The sequence below is a fragment of the Protopterus annectens genome, chromosome 5.part1, assembly GCF_019279795.1.
Source record: "Protopterus annectens isolate FY-2018-M chromosome 5.part1, PAN1.0, whole genome shotgun sequence".
Classification (NCBI taxonomy): domain Eukaryota; kingdom Metazoa; phylum Chordata; order Ceratodontiformes; family Protopteridae; genus Protopterus; species Protopterus annectens.
The window spans coordinates 456,017,372-456,036,127 of NC_056736.1; the positions used below are offsets into that span (position 1 = coordinate 456,017,372).

At 39.7% G+C, this 18,756-nt stretch overlaps 1 protein-coding gene across 2 annotated transcripts in view; it reads right to left on the reverse strand.

Annotated features, from left to right (window-relative positions):
* Positions 1 to 18,160, reverse strand: part of MPZL1 (myelin protein zero like 1) — a 1,012,702-nt gene extending 994,542 nt beyond the window's left edge. Inside the window, exon 1 of one of the 2 annotated variants that reach the window (XM_044073105.1) lies at positions 17,872 to 18,160. In XM_044073105.1, coding sequence (XP_043929040.1) covers positions 17,872 to 17,935 — 64 coding nt within the window. In that variant the 5' untranslated portion in view covers positions 17,936 to 18,160. The remainder of the gene's footprint in view (positions 1 to 17,871) is intronic. The other variant, XM_044073106.1, reaches the window with a different exon arrangement.
* Between the last annotated feature and the right edge of the window lie 596 nt (positions 18,161 to 18,756).

An 18,756-nucleotide genomic window follows, 5' to 3' on the forward strand; every position in this document is an offset into this window, starting at 1 on the left:
GATTATGGCTCCGAGTTTGCAGTCATCTGTGAACTTAGTTAGCCAAAGACCTTCTGTGTTAGCCTGTACTTCAAAGAAGTAGATACCAAACAGGAGAGGACCCAGGACTGAACCCTGTGGTACTCCACTTGTCACTGGTCTGAAGTCCGATTTGGAGTCTGCTACTTTCACAGTGTGGGTTCAGTCAGTGAGCCAGCTGGCAACCCATCTTGTGACATAGGGATTTCTACCTAGTTTAGTGAGCTAATTCCAGAGTGGAGGATGGTGTCGAAAGCCTTGGCAGGATAGGCTGCATGAACCACCTTGCCCCTTGTCTACAGCTTTGGTGACTGCTTCAAAGAAGTCTCAGGTTTAGGAGACATGATCTGCATTTTACAAACCCGAAAGTTCCATAATGATACGTTCCATGGCCTTGCAGACCAGGCTCGTCAGGCTAACGGGGCGGTAGCTCCCAGGGTCCGTGGTGGCTCCCCCCTTGTGGAGTGGGATAACCGCCGATGTACGCCATCTAGACATGGTTTGTGTTCCTAAAAAAATTACTGTTATTTCAAGTCAATTTTTACTATCACTGATGTGCAATGATCATGGGGTTATAAAAGGTTAATTTGCTAGATAATTCTGCCAAACTGATATCTAAACCAGTGCACAGAAGAGTAATTACAGATTATATGGAAGCAAAACAGTCACTGTTCAGTTGGGGGGGGGGAGACTGCAGATGGAATGGGAAGAGTTTTGAAAGAGAAAGAGTGTAAAAACAATCAAAAAAAAAAAAAAAAAGAAGAAGAAGTGTTCCAACACCAGGACCCAAGCATATAATATTATGGGGAATAATTTTCATAAGAACAAGATATCCGATTAAGGAGAGAGAAAAAAAATAAGAAAATGCAAGAGAAGTCAAACTACAACTTTTGAAAACGGAATTAAACAAGATGTACAAACAGATTAGTGAGACAAGATCAAGAAGATTTTGAAGAAAATAGAGCATAATAGGAAAACCTTTTTATAGATAAGATATGGAAGGAGTAAAGACACAAACTGATAAATCGTGTGCAGATTGGTTCAGCAATGTATTGACCCGAGTCTTACCATATGCCTGCTTAGTTTCTTGCCAAACTACGTGAAAATTTCCAAATATGTACTGTATTTCCATCCATTCTATATATTCCTTTATTGTATGTTATGCAATTACTTCAGAAGTATGTATACTTAAAATGTGATCTGCGTTTCTTTGTTCTTACTATTTGTTTACTTAAAAACTTTTTTTGGGAGCTTTTCTCCTTGGGTCTCTGCTGAAAAAGGGCTTCTAAGAACCCAGACATACTAACCCGGTTAACAAATGCAAAAATAAAACAAACTTTATTCTCAGACAACACATTATACAGATATATTTACAAAATCTTATGCTAAACAGTTTAGCTCCACAAAAGGGGTGATTAATTTAATCCCAGTGTCTGGGGTTACCTGGATGTTACTAGGACAATTTGATTATACTAAAGAAATGCACAAACTGGATCCAAACAAAGCACAGTGAGGAGACTGAATTAGTAACAATGACCTGAGGACACTTCAGCAAGAATTTTGCAGTACCATTATATATATTATTCACTAGGTCATTTAAATATGGGGAAACTCTTCAAGACTGGAGACATGTGCTTTTTATACCTAAGGGAAAGGGGAGTAGGACAAACCTAGAGTCATAAACCTTAAGTCTCCTTTCATGTTGTGGAAAAAATAATGGGAGAAGATAATATTGGATAAGTTAAGACTTGAAACCATACATCAGTATGCATATGTTGAAAACAGATTACCACCTGTAGTATGATGTTCTATAACAATACAATAACAGCTATGGATGAAATATTGTGTTGTGATGTAATTTACATATTTTTAACAGGGTCATACACAAAACACTGATCAATAAAATTAGTACAACTAGGTATTGATGTACTCTTGATAAAATGTGTAACTGCATGGCTTACATAAAGGACATAGGAGGTTACTAGGTTATCAACCCAGAGGTAATTTCATCCCAGTGCAACAAATACTCTAGTCAATACCCAGGATTGTATCTGGTAATGAATGTCCATGTCCAAAAGGGCTGTGGGCGCTACCCCAGTGAAATCCTTGGTTACAGTCAGGGTGTCCCACAGGGCTCTATCCTAGGCCCTTATTTGTTTAGATTGCATCTTTCACACCTAACTTTTTCATCTGAGGTAGTCTACAGTCTATATGTAGAGGACCTGAAACTGGGTAAACTGATTAAGTGTGTTACAGATTAAGGCATGTCTGCAAAATAACTTGACTAAGTTGACCATTTGGGCACAGGAGAACAATATGTTAATACATCAAAAACTAAGCATACATCATGCCCTATTTGGCAGGTACCTCACTAAACACCTGCAACAGCTGGAATGGCCTCAAAAGTACCTCACGAAGAAGATTCTAGGCCTTAAACAAATGCCCTACATGGACAGACTCAAAACTCAAGCTTTTCTCTCATAGTCTATTAAGAGGCAATCTCTGCTTGACTTACAAAGCCATGTCTGACCCAGCCCCGTTAGAAATGTTACACCTAAAGAAATCCCAATCCCTCCGCACCACATGCTCCAGGGACCTCAGCCTCATTACCACAATCAACAGAACATGCTGGAGGGACAGGTTCATAACCCAGAGACTGCCCATGCACTGTAATAAGACTTCCCAAACATGTCAAGCAGAGCACCTCACTGGCCTTTTTCAAGAGGATCTTGATGAGTGGCTGGGAAATAAAGTTCGCCCCGGGGAATCACTCCAGTGGCTGTAGTTGATAGAGGCATCGGGAACTAACAGCAGCATGATACCAGGGCACTGCTATGGACTAGGCTTTTAAAAAGGCTCCTGGGCCATTGGCCTAGTACACACCTATGAACGCATCAGATTTGGGAGAGACAAACTGAAAGGTGAATATTTAATACAACGCACAGGGATTGAAACTGTAGACTCATTTAAAGGACCTGGGCATATGGGTAGATTCAACTATGAGGTTTTTCTAATCATATTAGCCAATTGGTTAATGATTCAGTTATTTCAGTGTACTGTTGGCCAGAAACAGAAAGTTGAAAGGACGGATGAAGATACAAGACATGGAAACACATGAAAGTTATCCAGATGGTATGGAGAGGATCAAGATAGTGGCAAGCTAGTGAAATATACTAGCTTTCTGCAGTTCACATGTTTACAACTTTATATGTAAAATTCTAAATATGCAAAACATGAAAATAAAATGAGGGCCGAGTGTACCATGAAGTGGAACCATGAATTGCTGTAAAGTTTGGTCAGTTGTAGCTTCCCCATCCATACCCATTCTGGATCCACCACTTCTTCTTTCGGCTTTTCCCCGGTTAGGGGTCGCCACAGCAGATCAACCGTCCACTCATTGGCAGTAGGGTTTTACCGTGTCAAGTTGCCAGCCCGGCACCCAACCTTCCACGGAAGGCACACACTCATGCCTAGGGCCAATTTAGAGTGTCCAATCCACCTAGAGCATGTCTTTGGGATGTGGGAGGAAACCAGAGCACCTGGAGGAAACCCACACGACCACAGGGAGGACATGCAGACTCCGCACAGAAGGCACCCCAGCAGTGGATCAAACCATAGAACCTCTTGCTGTGAGGCAACAATGCTAACCGCTGCACCACCAAAGATGTACAGAAAATGATACTGTGCAAAATAAAAGAGGATGCGCAGCTGAAGACAAGGGTGGACCACATTAAAACCAAATCCAAAGACAGTCACCTTGCTCACTTACTCAAGGATTCCTGCAATATAATCTGTAAAACACTAAAGCACTCTACTTGTTTGAGTTACTTAAAACAGGAACATCCTACTGGGCAAACATGACCCATTTTCAGCAGAGACCTTGAGACAAAAGCTCCAATAAATTATGAATACGAAACAGTACGACAAAATTGCAACATATAGGACCTAAACTATCAAAGCATGCAAGATAACACTTAAAGTACCTTAGCTACTGAATGTTTATTACAGAATAACCAAAGTGTGCCACAATAAATTATGTGCATATTAGGATTGTTTTGTAAGTCAAGTATAAAACTAGAACGTTATGCATATTAATTTTCATAAAACCTAGAATTTGTGTAAATTATATACTGGCTATAAATCTGCACATTACATGTTGAGCATTAAAAAGCAAGTGTGAGGTGCATTACTTTAGATATTGTTTTTGCTATTAGAGTCTATATAAAAAACTGTCTACTCTAGATGGCTGATATCTACAGGCTAGTAAGGGCTGTGCTCACCTTGATAAAAGTGGGCGTCGTCTATAGGCATGACTGGAGAGATGCAGCCGAAATGGGGTGCGAGCATGTCATGGTTGAACAGAGGATTGACAACTGTCTCTCGGCATATCCGCTTACAAAGTTGCAAACCACTTCAATCTAAAAATTTCTACCTTCACAATACATAAGCTGCTATTTAAAGAGCATACTGCGGGCTCATTACTTCTGCTTTGCTCACCACGATGCACAAAAAAGGAGCTGATCTAAGGGATGACATGCCAGGAAATCAGTGGTTTAGCAGAACATACCCTTAAAGAAAATTACAATGCAATATATTAGTACTCAAGAGTGATGACTACATACAGTTGCTTATAACAAATGGAAATAAAGTTCCACGGGGTGGATGACTACACTGGGAAAAGTAAAACAAACAAACAAAAAAAAAAAAAAAAAAAAAGATTCTAATCCTTTTAGCTTATTAGTAGGTGTGGAAATCTGCAGCCAGCACCACTGGCATAGCAGGATAAAGCCCCGATTACAGTCCAGGAAAGAGAGAGAGAGTGTTCCATTAGTTGTTCATGCACCTGTCACATTGCTGGAAGGGGATGATGGGCATGCCTATCCTGTGAGGAAGGGCAGAATAGGGAAGCAAACTCTCACAATCCCTCATAAGGTAGGTGGTGATGCAAAATGCATCCTGGTTTCAGCTCAACAAGCCATCCCGGTGACATCTTTAAATAGGCAGTATACAAGCGCACAAACTTAAAACACTTGTTGGAATACTAGAGTTTGGGTAAATGGTAGCCCAGCGAGTAAATGTGCGTGTGCGCAAATAGATTTCAAAAAGAGTGTGTACATCAGCTGCTTGGAGCAGGAACATACAGCACTAGTTTCAGAGTGTGTGTGGTGGAGGACTTGGCTTGGACACTCAGCTGAGGACTCCCTCAGCTCTTCAACTAAAAGATCCCATCTCCCCAACTCCCATCACCAGTCAACATCTTTACAGCACAGCCCACTTCTGCTTCTACAGTTTGCCATTACCTCTCCAAATTGAAGCCTACTACACTAGCTACAGACAAATTTACCCTCCAAATATTTAAACGGTCAGCTCCATAACCTACTCCATTTCCACTCTCAACAACAGGTCAACACAAGAATTTCACTTTCCCCAAAAATGGAAACAATCCTACATCATACACAGTACTACTGCTCTTAGTGTGGGGGCAACTATCCAACGTTAGAACAATTGGTCTACGATAATAGAAAAAATAAAAAAAAAAATGCATCCACGTCAAGAGTACTTCACTCTACTAGGTAGCAACCTTCTCCCCATCTCAACACGGATTCTGCACATCATACAATAAAGGCGCCAACATAGAAATATCTAATATCAGTCTTCCTTGACAAGGCATTAAACATTGTGCCAGACTCCTCATCAAAATTAGGCCTATCCTTCACTTCCTTTACCCAGTTCAAACTCCTAACTTTCCAACAGGACACAAAGCATCAAAATGGTCACAAACCACATCAACCTTGTCAACCCAGCACAGTTGAGAATCTTCCAGGGTTCCATTCTAGGTCCCTTAATGTCAAACACATTCACTAATGACCTACCTAACTGCCACCTATACCAAACAACTCCGATCTGCTGTGCCAAAACACTGGATGATTTATAATCTACCATACAAAACACTTAAATTTAAAATATGTCTGAAAGACTCAAAGCTAGTACTTAATCCCAACAAAACCAAACTCATGTTACTTACATCCAGAACCCCCCCCCCCAAATCTAAAGTTACTTTCTCCCTCAAATAGCACCACCATTGAAACAAACCCTCTCATACACACTAAACGCCTAGGTGTTATTACTGATGAAAACCTAAAATCTGATAGACGCTCTGTGTATACTCCAACAACTCAATCAGCAACTTGGCTTGTTTTACAGATCCAAATCATCCCTCAGCAATCACTCTGGCCAATTTATGAGCGACTTCTCTCTTGAAATACAATGCTGCATCTGATACCAGCTTTTCCTCTCAGACTCACTCTACTGCATTCAACCAACTCAATTGGCTGGAATATCCTAATTTCCTTAAATTCAGCCAGCAAATCTAGCTTATACTGTTCTACACTACACAAACAAGTGTCTCTCATTTTCTTCCCTTATCACAAGGTAGTTTGCTCCACAAACACTCACATCCTCAGAAAAATCCCTCACTTACTGCCCTCTGCAACAATATTCATGGTGATGTTCTGTACTCATGTTTAAACAGTTTATTCCCTTCCACAATCACTTGAAATTAAATCCCAAACACAAGACAGCACCAAACGCTCACCTTCGAACGGCAATACCCATCTACTGCCAACCAAGCACTTTCCTACAAACCAATTTTCATTTCATTGCTTAGCAACCCGCTTGCCTCCTCTCTCACCACATCTTCACACCACTAGCACCGTTCTTTCCGCTTTACACCTACTTCAATTTACAGCCCTCATGTGCCTCTAATTCTTGCATCTCCTCAAACTGATCTACAAGCCTATTGTACCTTTCCTGAATACTATCAAAAAATTTTAGCTGGCAAACAATTACATTAAATTACACAGACAGATAAATATGTGAACACTAAAACCTCCTTAAAAAACTATATGCCACACCATTCACTGTCCTTATACTCTTGCGGCCTACTCTGTATTCAATGGACACAAGGTATAGAAAGTAATCTTGAACACGAGGCCAGCACCCAGATCTCTCACACAGTGCCTACACCTACTGCCAATTTTTCAGGCTTGCTAATTAACCTTTACCATGTCTTTAAGGTAGGAAAGAAGCCACCAGGCAAAAACTCCATCTGACACAAGTAAGGAATGTACACATCATACAAAAGTCACCACAGACCAGAATGAAACTTTTATTGAGCATTTTGTTTGATGATGTACTTCATGTATACTCAAGTTACCTGAATTTGTCTCCTCTTGTTAATTGGGCATATAGGCCTCCACTGTTAAGGACTATGCAAAGCTGAATAGATCGGGGGGGGGAGTATTACAAACTAAAAATAATGCACTGCTAGGTCTTAGCAACTTTAACCCCCATTTTATGGGAACTCTACATCTTGTGAATTCTAGAAAGTTCCCATCTTCCTTGACGCAAACTATACATTCAAATACTAAGCAGCTTTAATGAATATTGCTAATACAGTAGCCAGTTCACTTATCTGGAAGCTTCTTACAAAATTACAGAGACTAAATGCTTACAAAACCCATTTCCTTATCTTGTAATACCAACCCACAATTGTGATCCAAACACTGCTGTGTATTTAAGATTTGTCTTAAGATAATTTTTCTCTGTAGATTGGTATTGTGAGATTATGCATATGGAAAAAAAAAAAAAAAAAAAAAAAAAATCACCATTTACTTCTTAGCAACTAGTTAAGTAAAATTAATCCAAATAATGCTTTCTACTTACAACCCAGACATTGAAAACAAGGTACTGTTAAATGGGATAGGTTATGTCCGAGCACAAAAAAGGAAAAGCTTAAAATGGCCTAGTACTTAACCTATGAACCACAGTACTCATGTAAAAAAGAGCACACCAGTGTAACAGAAAGATAATCCCTTGACTTTATGTGCTTTCTTTACTTGCAACAAAATTCACACTTGTCTGTGTTACAGGTCAGCCACAGTGTGGCTTGCAACTGTCTTACCTAGATAGACTTATGACTTGTAAAAACAGTACTATACATCTGACAGATTGCACTGTACCCCAATGAAAAGCTCAATCGAAGCAGTATAGTATGGTGTTCACTCCCATAATTTTACAGGTTGCTATGCTGAACAAACCAGTACAAGGAAGTGGGGTGTGGCAACTCCTAAAGACAGAGCAGGGGAGCACTGCTCACTATATAGTTACAGTTCTACAGGCACATTTGAGGACAGGTTCACTTCAGAGAATGGGGAACACAGCAGCCTCCACCTCTACAAAAATAGAATGCTGTAAGTTTTCAGCATAATGCATTAGTTGGGAGAGGAAAAAAAATGTACCAGAATCTATGGATCCATCATGGACGCAGTGCTGTAAGTGCTTATGAAAGAGGTGCACATTATGCACAGGATGCATACCTTTGTAATCCTTGTGCACAAGGACAAAAGATCCTACAAATACTCCATCACCATAAAATGGATAGAGGGCACACAGCTTAGCTGCCTGTAGGAAACGGAGGTGTGCTTGGAGGAGCTATTCAGCTACAGCAAAAGGTGCACAGCAGGGAAACATCTACACACTTCATCAGGACTAGAATGAGTGCAAGCTGCTGTGCTATTTTATTTTTATGTTGGAGGATGTACAGCTAAGCAGTACTGGGCACCCTCGAGACCTACCTCATATACAGCCTCGGAAACCACAGCAGCTCAGCTCCCTACCTACAAGTTCCCAACACCAAGCTCCACTGCAGTCTACACAGTTTCTCTATTCTGGCTCCCAAGTTGCGGGGCGTGTCCCACCTTACTTTCAAGAATTAACTTCCTATGTGGATTTCTGACCTCAGCTCACCTTAAACTAGCAGCCAACATCAGTGCCACCCTTTCTACATTACCTGACAACTTTACTGTACTTCTCACGACTGACATCCTGCCACATCAAAGGCCCTTCCTATTCAGTACCGCAGTCAGTAAAGGCTACCTCACATACACAGCAGAGAGGATGACTACTGAAAGACATGCAACTACAAGAAAAAAAAAAAAAGACTATAAAAATTCTAGAGTGTAACCTTATGGTTTGCATTTAAAAAGACCATTTAGAAACTGAAAACTTGGTATTGACAGTCTTTTTACAAAACCTGACTCAAACCAAACACTAGTTATATACATACCCTCATGAACTCCCACTTTAAAATAATAAAGCAGACAACATACACAAGCTGCTACTTCTCATTTAAGTCAGCAGAATTATGCAGCTAAAGAAATTAACTGCTGACTTAGTCTACTACAAAGATGTATTTACTACAGGTGCCCCTCCCCCCCAAAAAAAATTCAACATTCTATTTTTATGACCCTCCCTTATTAAAAAGTTTTATTTATATATATATATATATATATATATATATATATATATATATATATATATATATATATATATAATTTGTGCAGCCAATTTCAAGTTACAAACATACAAAACATGCTCATGAAATGCTTACACAGCAAGCACTGCTATGTCATGCTGCAAAAAATAGATATGATTTCTGCCTATGAAGGCAAAAAAGACAATGCACATTCTTATGGTGCTCAGCAAAAATGCAGAAGAGTCCAACATGCAGACTGCCAAAGTTACAGTCTCACAGCTTTTTCTTCAGCTGCTCAACAAAATACAAAGACCACCAATGTTTACTGGCACACTTGACAATTTGTAAATGTATTTTTTGCAATACAAGCTTAGCTTTTTTTGGTCCCACATTTTCCAGTCACCCTCTAACCCTACATAAACTGAAAGGGCAACTTTCATATGGAATGTATTACATGCAGCTGAAAAGCTGTCACACAATCAGTGCTGCAGGTTTCCGACGTGGATTCCACTGAAGTTATGCTGAAACTTTCAGCCAAAGACAAACAAAATAAATAGAAAAATTATGACCTACTATACCAATACAACCAAAAAAATGCGTTGCATTGTGCTGTCAGACTGCTACAGTGCGTAGTTAGAACAGAGAAAGTTATGCACTGTTAATCAACTTCCTGTGATCCGGGGTAGGATTCCCTTAGCCTTAATTTACCTGCTGTGTGACATTAAGCAAGGTCACTTAACCAGGCAGTTCGAAAACTGGAATAGGCGCTCAATGTTCTCCTAGACTGCATGCCAAATATCTACCTATGAACCCTCATTTGCAGATGCCATCCAATGAACAAAGACACAAGAGCAGGCAGAGTAGACAAATGGCCCTCTAGTTTCAGCAGGCTCATATGGACAAGATTGGGTATAGAGTATTACGTCCACAGTGGAAGGTTCAGAAAGATGGCAAAGAAAGGCAGCGGACCACATTCTACTTTACAGCAGATTAAACAAACAAAATATTATTCAGGTATTTAAAGAGTTTGAGTACCTTCCAGCATACCTCTCAAAACCTCTTAAGATTTTCCCAGCTTCTAGTTACAGATCAGTTTTAGCATTGTGACTAAACAGATTCCTCATCACAAACAGTCTATTTTTTGAAGACCTTCTTGCTCTTCATAAAACAGGAAATGTGCCTCTTCCTGACCCAGATAGATATGGCTACTCTACGCTGATATACAATGCATAACGGGTCGAGAGGTACACCTCCCAGCATTAACTATATGGAGAAACAGCCCCACTGTCATCCAAATCAGGGCACATGGAGGTGAACCAACTGCTAGTGTCCACTTCATGAGAGGAAAGGGGGATGGTACTACCCCATCCTGCAGTATGAAAAAAGGTACTGCTGATTGTATATGTAGTACATTCAGTAAAAATCAGCCAAATGCAGGGCTCCACTACCCATCTCTGTCTGGGGGCTAGGAATAACTGGTAAAATTGTACTCAAAATGTCTCTCAGCTGCTATACAATGCAAAACTCCACCATCCATTTCTCATCCAAATGGTGAGGCATATCACTCAAGGTCAGCAGAAAGAGACCAAACTATGCATTTAAAAAAATGCAATTTACTTGACATTGTTACTTGCAAAGGCCAATAACCAGAAACTGCATCAATACCATTTCTAACTAGAATTCTACACTTTAATGTCTCTATTTTAGACTTCAGTGCATAGCAACATTAGAAAAGGAATTTATCTGCAGCAGCAAAGCTCAGCCAGTTCTGCAAAATAATCATTTATCATGTCTTTCCAAAAAATGTATTTCACCTCAAAAAATAAAAAAAAATAAAAAAAAGTTACTCACTTAATCAGCACTCCTAATTAAATGAAGTACACAAGAGCAAGTTTTCACAACCCGACAGCAAGAGAAATCTTTAAAATAATATCAATGAAAACATAAATCTTGATACTCAATCTGAAAGCTACACAATTACTTGTAAAAGTTTTCACAGACCATCATCCTTAGCAACACAATCGCTTTTAAAAATATCCTTGAAGTACTGGAATAACCAAACTGACATATACACAGAGATACCAGACCAGCCCGACATATCTCCATCCACTTACTTTTAGGATAGCTAACTTATTAGTCAGCCAACAAGAAAACTGTTGGTGCTGGAAATCTCTGAAAAGGCTCAACTATCAGAGAACAAAACTGTCATTAGTATTCTTCAGTGTAGACATAGATGTATGGTAAGGTTACAAAACATGAAGGCATGTGACTTGGGAATTTTCACAGTGCAACTTATACAGATTAGACCTTTACACACCCCACTGCTTTGCACAGTACATCAATTCACTGATATCCGTACTATAAGAGCTGTGAATAAACTGCATAAGTGTACATGACTATTAGCTGCGTACTGTATGTGCACTTTCTAATGGGAGAACAGGCGTAGAGCAAGGAGAGTACTTGTGTGCACATGCATCTGTCACATCCTCTGTGTTCAAGTACTATGCAAAATGCCACATCCCTAGTTAGACCCACCCCCCATCCATGACTCCCTTAGAGAAGGGGAGCACTATGCTGCTGCTACCAGTGAAAGTGCAAAGCAGACCGTCACAGCTCCTGTCAGAGAGGTGTCGAACCAGCTAGTTTGACCGACATATCAAACTGTAGCTGTGCAAGGCTACAAAACATCAGTTATTGTGAAAATGCCACCCATTTTGCTTCATGGCTACAAGCGCGTATTATGCGCCTGTTATGAAGTGCAAATTGAGGAGTCACAGCTCCACTCAGACCACTATCCATGTCACAGCTTTAGTCAGACATTAGTGATCCTTGCATTCTTCATAAAAATGTTCAGTCAAACTATTTATTCACTGCCAAATGTTGCCTTCTGAAATTGATTTACACACACACACACACACACACACACACACACACACACACACACACACACACACGGGTTAGGACATGTTTGTTGGGCACTTGTCTGAGCAGTTGTTTTAAAATGTGCAATTAAAAAGGTTTTAAACATTTAAGTTTGGTCTTAATGCAATTCAACACAAGTCTCAATCACATCATCATTTCTGAGTGGCATACCTTATTTGAGCAAAAGGCGAGTTGTGCCACTACAAAAGGACAGCCTAGAATTCTACACACTGTTTTCCAAGTAAGCAGTCGAAGTTACACTATCAACTCTGTTCCCAGAATTACATCCATCAATCTCCCTCCTTCAGAAAATCCTTGATCTCTCTAATTACATGGAATGCAGTACTGTAACTACTGCTCTGAGTGACAATGATTTTTTGGAAACTATTGCTTTTTTTTTTTTTTTTTTTTTGAGCAATATCAGTGGATATCAGTGTCAATGCATTTGTAATTACACCTTTGTTTTTACAACTTACTTTTGTGGGCACTTTCTTTTTTTGGAGCAAGAACAGCTAAATTAGGGCTTTAGAGAACATGGCAGGGCAGCCACAGTGGTGCAGTGGTTAGCATTGCCGCCTCACAGCAAGAGGTTCTCTGGTTCAATCCTTGGCTGGAGTGCCTTCTGTGTGGAGTCTGCACCTCCTCCCTGTGGTCGCGTGGATTTTCTCCCACATCCCAAAGATATGCTGTAGGTGGACTGGATACTTTAAATTGGCCCTAGGCGTGACTGTGCCTTCTGCGGAAGGTTGGGCTGGCAACTTGACACTGTAAAACTCCACTGCCAATCATGAGTGGAGAGGTGATCCATTGTGGCGACCTCCAACCAGGAAAAGCCGAAAGAACATGCTGCAGAAGATGAAATGACAGCAACCAAGGCAATCTGGGCTGACTAAAAGCAGCACTCTAAGTCAAGTGGGTAGGGATAGGAATGACAGCAATACGTCATCAGCTAGCTCAGCAGGACGGGACAGGCCATAACCATAGATGGCAGTACTGGCAAGGATATCAGGGTATGCATTCTGTACAATTAGGTTTCATTTAAAATGTAGTTTGTTAAACAAAAATACACAATATTCTCTTTGCATAAATCTAGAAATGCAGCCATATTAAAGCAGACATATAATCAACAAGAAAGGAAAGTTTCAGTAACCTGCAGTCAAAAATACTGATAAGAATAAAATGTGCATCACATTAAGTACACACAGGCTTGGAAACCAAAGTTAAAGAGGCGTGTAGAAATTTACAGGATTTTGACATTATTAGGAGATACTTTAAACACAGTGAGTCAGTTAGACATGCATAGAAAGTCATTATACTGCAGTCCACAGAAGTCTGGTACAAACACCCGAGAGGGAGTGCAAAAGTCAGGTCAAATAACCAGAATATCAAATTACAATAGTGCAGAAACTACAGACATAATAATAAGTCTACTTCAGTTTATCAGCACTATTACTGGAAACTAAGACTGGATTCAGATATTACTGTCATCTACCTCTACCGTACATATAAAAAAAACACATTCTTCAGCGAGCTGCAGTTTTTACAGACATTCTGAAAGGTACAAGATTTGGCACAAAGAAGAGACTGGCACCTGTTCAGCACAGTTCTGGGTAATTCAAAGATAAGACAGCCATTCCAGTATCTTTCAGTTCATTCCAGTACTCTACAGTCATTTCAATTCTTACACATTCCACATAGCTCTCAACCTTCCATCTCCAAAATGAGGGAGACTAGCCCTCATAATGTGGAACAAATGGGCAAAATGTGGAACACATACTAATGGCTTACTTCAACTACGAAGGTCATAGGATGGTTAAAATATGCTGGTTTTACTTATAAAGAAGTTATTTTAATTAATTAATATGATTCATATCTATTTACAATTGATTCCACTTAAAAATTCCTAACACTGAATGTGTGACAGAATCTTTCAATGTGGAACTTTGAGGAACGTGAACTTTTAAAGACCCCAAATGAGGCATGTTCCTTGTAATGAGGTACACTTGAGAGGTAGGACATTCCGTGCTTGCAAAATACCGGGGAATTAGAGTGCCCAATCCACCTACAGCATGTCTTTGGAATGTGGGAGGAAACCCACGCGACCACAGGGAGGACATGCAGACTCCACACAGAAGGCGCCCCAGCCGAGAATCGAACCGGAGAACCTCTTGCTGTGAGGTGGCAACGCTAACCACTGCACCACTAAATGTACTTCCACTACAGTTTACAAACCATTCCCAAATGCACGCTGTAGTTTTTATAAATTGTGTGTGGGGGTGGGGGTGGGGGGGGGGGGCATAAACACCTTGCTGCACAGCTCTTTCCAATCCAGCCAACAATAATTGAAAAAGGGCAACATTATCAGAGCGCGAGAAAAAAAATTCTAGCGATAGTAATGTAAGATTTCAACTAAACCAAAGTTAAATGGCACTGAAACACACAAAAATATCACGAACTGCTTAGAAGATAACGCAAAGGAAAACTCTGACACTTGTGTAAACCACGTGGTTTTCCTGAAGCACTACATACAAGAAAATCAAATCTGATCATTCTTAATTACGGTTAACTGCTAAGTGCATCTTGTGTAGAACTGCATTTTTTCACTTTTTATGTTTGCTAAGTAAACAAAAAAGCGTACTGGTATTGCGCATACACTGCATATTACCGTACAAAGCATAATAATGCAGTGACAGCACCTCAACTGTATGCACATATGTCTGAGGCCGGGAAGATCAAAAAGCAATGGTCTCTTTCAGAAAGCAAAATAATGTCGAAAAGTAACCGACCGTCGATGTAATCAACGCGGAGCTCCTGTGTCAAACATATTTGTTTATTAATTCACCGGGGCAGTACACTGATAAATATTGTCCAAGTTCTGGTTCAGCCCGGGTCAAATACAAAACATCGCACCCACGCAACCAGTAGTTCAGACTAATTGCCTAGTAAAAAAAAATCTACTTGTATACATTCTACTTGAACAAGCAATGTACAATCACATTGTCATTTGGAAGAGATGTGAAACCGAAGTCCCACTGGTGGTAGCTCGGATGTAAAAGATGCCACGGCATCTACCGAAAAGGGTAAGGAAAGTTCCTCGATGCCCTGCACAAATTTCCCCTGTATAAAAGCAAAAATGTCGACAAGTCCAGGATTGCCCTACCGACATTTTTACTATCCTAGTCAGTTTTTGCAGGTAAATAACTCATCTCCTTGTATTATTGGTATAATTTGGACTCTTGCATTACGATACTTCTCTTAAACAAGCTTACATATCGGTATATACCACTATTGCTTTCTTGTATCTACATGTAATGGATTTGACTCTTGCTTTTGAATATTGACAATTACTGTATTTATATACCGTTTTTTTTCCTTTGTCACCATTACTATGTTTTACTACACCAACATTGTACGTTGTTATGTCTAGCTTTTATTGTACTTTATTGTTATTACGTGGAACTTTTTCTCCCCGGGCCTCCACTGAAAATGGACCATGGTCCAGTGGACTTTCCCGGTTAACAAATGTAAAAAATAAATAAATACCATGTTGGGTCTCCACTGCAAAGAGGGTATTAGCCTAGTTGGAATAACCAGGTCAGCAAAGGATACTTAAAAATTAAAACTATCTATCCAATTTGTTTCAGAATTAAAAACAGACCCCACAATCTGGAGAGTTATTGACCTTTTTTCCATGCAACTAGCATGGTAAAGAAATATATTCGAACTCTAGCTGGGAGATTCTACCTACGCCACTACTCTCGCTTAACTTCTCTTTCTAGCCTCATATATGCACTCCAACGCCTCTATCATACACCGCAGTGCTTTTAATTTACTTGCAGTTCACCGTAGCTTAAAATGTACTGTACATACGTCCACCTCTAACAAACCACTTAGTCTCATTTTTAGGTGGTGGTGCACCACTGAACTTGTATACTTACTGCAAAAATAGCAAATGTCCTGAGATTTTAGGACAAAAATATTTCCTAATATTTTCACTAACAGGTGCATAAAACAGTTATTTTGTATCCGAAATACCTAAATATTATAATAAACAGAATAAGCAACTCGAATCTTACAAGAATAACCTTTTATCCTGACAAAAAAGTGAATTTGTCCTTTTACTAGCCGTAGGCATGTTTTGCCCTGCAAAATTTTACGTTTCTACAAAAAATGTCCCACTTTGGGCATTTGAAAAGGTGGCAACCCTACCTGGCGATTGTGCACAGACCGAGGGGGCATAAACCCTATTCGTGCCCACAAAATAAATAAAGCATACGTTAAAAAAAAATTCAACATACAGCAAACATACATTAAACCCGGAGGTTGCGCTACCAACAGGTCAACTGTAATACTTGCTCTGTAATACAAGCTAAGGCTTGTACCAACTGGCACTACATACGTACCCCCAGAACACACATACACTTGCAACAACGTAAACTAGATAATTGACAAAAAAAGTCAGTACTTTTCCTGTATTTACTTGCAAGTAGCCATTAACATACATTAAAGTATAAATAGTTAATCACGAGACAATTAACTTTGCTATCAAAAATATGCCCTGCAAGTTTGTGTCTATGACCCAAAGAAGACACACACTGGGCGATTTCATACCCAAACTTGCTGCGCATTATCTACTTCTCTATCGTGTTTTGATTACGTCTACTTTGCTCGGTACTAAACTCGCCACAATACTAAAGAGTAGAGATTAAAAAAAAAACAGGGACAAAGTACGGGGATAATTCTTCAAATCTGCTTCGACTCAGAAAATTAACAGATTCTCAATTAACACGAATTATTACTATTATGAATATCATGAAGAAGAATAAGTCAGTAACTACACTTTACAGATTTACTCAGCAAACGTAATCCTCAAATGTTTGCCGGAAACTCATACGTTTTGTGAGACAGGCCAACATAGAAGGAAATACAAGGACATTCTAAAAAAACAGGGAAGACTGACAAGCAGCAGTGCTACCTATCAGTTGCTATGATAGGGATGCACTACTGACTTACCTATATAGTTATACCTCAATAAAATTACCAGGACAGACAAGCAACAAACATGTACTGTTTATTGTAACAACACAGACAGATAAAAGTAATAACGCTGCAAGAAGCTCTCTTTAAATGAGATCAGCCCATACCAGATTCAACAGTGTGGTTATATTGCAAGCAAGCACCAAACAGACTACACAGAGTTACCCCCAGTGATAAACAATTAATAAAGCAAAGTAATCACAGCAACTTAACAATGACAATCTCTTTTACATAAAAGACCTCCACAGTAGTATTTATGACTAGCAAAATGTTTCCCTCTTATCACAAACAATTTCAGTATAAAGATTCCAAAGAGAAATGGTCTGCGGTAACTGAAAACAAAAATGTAAACAGATCCTTGCCTCGCTCGAGTAAGCACAACTGCAAACACAGAAACTAACATCTACAAACACATTAAACAGAAAATCTATTAACACAGCTGACTCAACAAAACAAATGATCTTGAACTGCATAGCACACAGAGCGACGACATTAGAGACCCATGAGAACTCCACCCATAAACATAAAATGAATTAAAGGTGGCACAAGCACTAAATACTCAAATTTAAAAGACTCACCACTGAGCAACAGAAGAATGCTTGCCCACAAAAACATTGCAGGATTGCAGGCCTGCTCCCCCATATTAAATCCTACTTCCTTTTATTGCCAATCCCTTTCCTCTTACTATTCCTACTTTTTTTTTCCAGTTTCTCAACCTTTTCTGGTTGAGAGTTTCGTCCTGCCACGACAACCCGCCCACCTGATTCAGGAAAAATCCAACCAGAAACTACTATCGCGAACACCTCCACCTATCACCAAACGCACGCCTGGAGCAAGACGATGATTTGTAAAGTACTTGTCACTCAAGAAAGGCACCATTTTGAAAAGCAGGTGAGAGAAAACGTCAGTTGCGTGTACATTTAGAAGGGCGGGACGGGATGGAAGGTGTGCTGTTTTTGCTTTGTTTGGGTAGTTTAGCAGTAGTTGGTGTGTGGTTTAAAGGCATGGTTTTTTTTCGCCCTGCCCTGCTCTGATTCATGAGTTATGTTTTTCTGTCATTTAGTAGTAATTTCTGGTAGAAGTTCGAAGGGTATTAAAGATACGTAAGTGGGCGTTGGTTGTTTCATTGAAGCATCGCAATACAGCAGTTGTACTCTTAAAATCTGGACAGACTTGTTGGCACACGGCCACAGATAATGTGGGAACAAATCCCCCAAATGGGAACAATTTTTAAATATTGCTTTTACAAACTCAGAAAAATGATAGAATAACATATTTTGCATTAGCGTGAATTTTCTGAAGGGTATGAAATCTAGAAATCAAACCGTCTGCCATTATATTCAGACCTCCGTGATTTGCTAGAAAACTCGAGTTTTATGAGAAACGGACCAAAATGTGAGTGCAATCCAGGGAACGGGGTGGGCAACGGCCCAAAAATATGGACAGTTTACGTGAGCATGCAT